The following is a 4,441-nucleotide window of genomic DNA, read 5'->3' on the forward strand; positions in this document are numbered from 1 at the left end:
GGTACTCTAGCAGTAGCAATAGTAGCACTAGGTAGTAAGTACCACGGATGAGCCAATAATTTTCCTTTTTCTACCTCACATCCTGCTTTCTGGTGTTATGCCAATGTGCCATACATGTAAGTAAATAATAAATTTGTTAAAAATTATCGGATACCGTGGTCTAAACCGTATTATATCCACAACCGATGATTAACTAATTAATCAAATAATTTTTCTCTAATGCTGCAATGTTTCAATAAGAAATTGTCAATCAGTATAGAAACCATATTATTAGGTTAGGTTAAGAGGACAGAGGAGTTCCAGGTGACCTAACTCAAAAATTATAAGTATCATCATAGAACAATGGGATAGATTTGTATAAAACAAAAAATGGAATTAGGATTGAGAAGTAATAATATTTTAGATCCAAACAAAGAACAAAACACAATCATTATATAAAAAGGCTTAAATAATTTTTATTTTATAATTATATAGGTATTTCATAAAATATTTAATAACAAAATAAGCATATAAATTACATTCAATATCAAATAATATTTAATTTTTTTTTACATATGCAAACAGAAAATATGTATGTAATAAGTGTAGTATATCCTAACTTTTTTGAAATTTCAATAATACGTTTAAAACAATAACAATTCGTATATATGATTAAATTTCATTAAAATAAATGTAACTTTACAAAACATTGTTTTTCTTTTATAAAAATATACACATAATGCAATACATCTACAAATTAACATTTACAAAATAAATTATAGTATTCATATAGTATATAATCTTATTCATAATACATAAATATTAGTCAAGATTCAATTGAGCAAGAAGTCAGTCCTTAGAAGACTTCATATGTTTTTTTTTATCGACAACATTATTATTATGATAAATTATTATAAGGCACATAATACAGAAAAACCTGACAGCACCAAAAAAAAAATAAATAATTTAGTTTACGGAAGACAAACAAATTTTGAGCAATTTTTTTGAACTTAATTTTTTGGCACATGTTTTAATTGCTCCATTGAGCCATCTCAAATGAATTCAAAAGCTTTATTTGATACATCTAGCCTTAATATAGGAACTCTAACAAATAAATCTTAACATGTTATTATATTTATATTTGTATATATTACATATATATATATATATATATATTTCATTTTTTTTTTAGAATAATTATATAATATTTTAATATATATATTAAAAAAATTAAATTTTAAATGAATGAATCTTTTACAATTTAAAATAATTTATAGTATCAAGTCTTTTGAAAATGGTTTATTGCAAAGTTTTATATGGTTAATAAATAAGTTTTTGCTCCAATCCTATACTATTTAAGTAGTTAAAATACATATCTTAAGTGTTCTAAACTTCAAACAATACATTCTTAATTGATATGGTATATGTCATAGACTTAACATTTAAAAAAACATACTACAATACAGAGTGATTCTGTACAATATTATAATGTCATTTTTATATGAATTTGTCATAAATTGAATTGAAAAAAAATAGATTCATATTCATAATATACATTTTTTTCTTTTCGAACAATTTATATAATTTAAATTCCCTATACCCTTGTAGGTATTAAAGATATGGATGTTAAACTAAAAATTTTAATAAAATGGAACTAATATTAAATAACACTTCAAATATCTTTTCTTTCAATTTAATTCAAACAGTTGCAAAGATCATTTGAAAAGTTCTTCATATTTATTGATACTTACAGTGCAAGAATAACAAGCGTAACCCATTTGAACACAATGGTATTTCATACTGAACTTGGAAACCTGTAGTCCTGTTTGTTCCAATGTTGAGGGTACGATATATCCAAAAGTGAAGGTTCTTTTGGTTCATAAGCACACACTTTTAAATCCAATGAACAAGTCAGTCTTTGAGGTACAGGTCGCTCTACATAGCACGGTGGCCTGTAACAACACGGCGGCCAACAGTAGAACAGGGGATAATCGACATAAGGATATCTGATGGGGCTGACATATAAAGGTCGCTCAGTAGACGTGACTGGTACTAAAGGTCGCCTCTTGCATGGATCGAGTTCCTCTTCTTCGCGTTTGCGCTTGGTCAAATCTAAGCAAGTAGTGGACAAGTCCAGAGCAGAGTCTTCGGTGTCGGATAAGTCTTCTACATTGACATCACTATCTGAACCGGACGTAGTCTCCGCAATAGCTGCAGCAACAGCAACCGCCGTTACAGCGTTAGCAGTAATTTTTGGGGGTTTGGAAGCACCTGAAGCTTGTTGGACGGCCAACCGCAAACTGGTCTCTGTCTGCAGCCATTTCTGAATCTGACGGCGATGAATACCATACTTTCTGGCCGTGGCTCGCTGATTCCCCTGGCAATCGGAGTCTTGTCGATACGAATCCAATACCTGTGCAAACAACAAATTCGTTAAAATCGATAAAATAAAAAAGAAACACACAATACCCGACGACGGGTATTTTAAACACCCGACGAAAATCTGTGTACCTATACAAAACGGGCATAGTGTGTTTTGTGCTAACAGCAATAGTGGTGGTGTCGACTAGCGGGTCGAGTAGGTCTTACGCGGCATTTCAGAGAGAGAGAGGCCTCGCGTAATGCCGGACCGACGCGGACAGGACGAGGAAGATTGACCGGCGGCGGGAACACCGATGGACGAGCGAAGCGTAGTATTTTTATTTCGTTTTGGCACGGGACCCGAACGACGGACGAGGCGAGCGCGTAAAATTCGGTGAAATCGAACAGTCCTAATCGGCGGCCACCAGAGAGGGGGGGGAGGGTAAAAACTGTAGAACGTGTGAAATACAAAATATGTTGCGAGTGATAACGAAAATAATAATAATACCAATAATGATATATAAAAACAAACAACGACTTACCTGCAACTTGAACTGCGGAGGAAATATGCGCCTGGACCCGACTGGCGCCTTGGGTCGCTTCTCTTCCACCTTGCCGACGGGTTCGTCCGGAGCACCGTGGGCCATCTTGTCGGGTAACACAGTGACGTTACACGTTACGAAACGGTATTATATACAAAATATAATATTATTTATGCGATTTATAACGCAATCGCGACGGTATTATAGTTATGCGAACAGAACGCAACAATGATATATTATAGTGTTATATTATTATGTAAAAACAACAAAAACGCGTGTATATAACAACGTCGTGTTATTTATAAACCGAAAATACGCGGTAATTTTAATTTATATAAAATATATATATATTTATAATCACAATGTTACGTTATAATATTATTAAATATTATATTTCGACTAAAACACAACGGCACGATTGACGCGGCGGAAACGACGACGTACAAAAACGGAATAAAAAAACAGATCGGTTATATTTTATTGCTGTTATTGTTATTATTATAATTACAAATAATAATAAATAATAGTGTTAAAAACGGAAAACCAAACAAATAATAACCGAGAGAGTCTGGCGGACGCTACGGACTGCGTGCGTGTGAGTGAGTGAGCGAGTGCGAGTGTGCGGCGGCGGCGGCAACAACATCGGCGGCAGCAGCAGCAGCAGCAGCAGCAACACCAGCGGCAGGAGCGGCAGCAGCAGCAGCGTTGTAGGTTTTTCGAGTAGTGTGTTGTAGTAGACGCGGTGGCGCTTGCTGGTACAAAAATCAGTGCCAAGCTGTCTGTGTGCGTGCGCGCGCGTCGCCGTGCCGTGCGTGTGCGTGCGCGCGCCAGTGTGCGTGTGCGGCGTTGCATTCACACAAGTCACCACCCCGCGCGACCGCCCGCCCGACAGGCAGCAACCAAACGGTCGTCGCCACCACACTGCCGCCCGCCACCTCCCGCCCATCCCCGCCGGACGAGAACCGATTCTTGACTCGCCGCCGCCGTCGCGGTGTGTGCGCCTCGTCGGCACGGACCATCCAGCCGTGTTGGCGACAAAATACGCGAGACTGACGAGTCGTCGCCACCGCCCCGCGCGCCGTTCAACAACACCGCGACGACGGCCACCGTCGTCGCTCGAAAGGGCCCCGGTGCACCGAACATCTCGGCGGGACCTTTGAGCGACCGTTTGGCGAGAAAAACATCACTCGGACATCGTCACGTCGACGAGGATTGGACTGGGGACGACCGGTAACCGGGTAACCGTCGTAGAACGGCCGCCGGTGACGCGGAGAAAACGCGATGCCCCGTCGCCGGCAACTGGTTCGGGACGCGAAGACTCGGCAGTCTGACGTACCAAAAGAATTCGACGGGCCGCCGGCGGATCAGATTGCCGGTCGGCCCCGCCGCGTTGCCGCGCTCCCGTGAAATCCGGTCGGCAGCGCCACACCACCGCGCGTGCATACGGAACGATAACCGTGTCGTCGACGGGACGACGTGTGGCCGCGCCAACAGATAATAAATAACAATATAACGATATCCGCGGTCGCGGCACCGGTGGTCCCGTTTTTACCGGAAAT

At 39.6% G+C, this 4,441-nt stretch overlaps 1 protein-coding gene across 1 annotated transcript; it reads right to left on the minus strand.

The window, feature by feature from the left end:
• Positions 1 to 752: 752 nt before the first annotated feature.
• Positions 753 to 3,614, minus strand: LOC113552966. Its single transcript, XM_026956033.1, has 2 exons — positions 2,883 to 3,614; positions 753 to 2,392 (listed from the first exon to the last, which is right to left on the minus strand). Exons 1-2 carry the CDS (start codon positions 2,985 to 2,987, stop codon positions 1,775 to 1,777), a joined length of 723 nt encoding a protein of 240 aa, XP_026811834.1. The 5' UTR covers positions 2,988 to 3,614; the 3' UTR covers positions 753 to 1,774.
• Positions 3,615 to 4,441: the final 827 nt, after the last annotated feature.

Source organism: Rhopalosiphum maidis, chromosome 2 (assembly GCF_003676215.2).
Source record: "Rhopalosiphum maidis isolate BTI-1 chromosome 2, ASM367621v3, whole genome shotgun sequence".
NCBI classification, from domain to species: Eukaryota; Metazoa; Arthropoda; class Insecta; order Hemiptera; family Aphididae; genus Rhopalosiphum; species Rhopalosiphum maidis.

Coding starts and splice junctions, on each gene's coding strand:
- LOC113552966 (XM_026956033.1), bottom strand. CDS start 2,987: ATGGCCCACGGTGCTCCGGACGAACCCGTCGGCAAGGTGGAAGAGAAG. Junction 2,393..2,882: donor CTCCGCAGTTCAAGTTGCAG/GTAAGTCGTTGT, acceptor TTGTTTGCACAG/GTATTGGATTCGTATCGACA.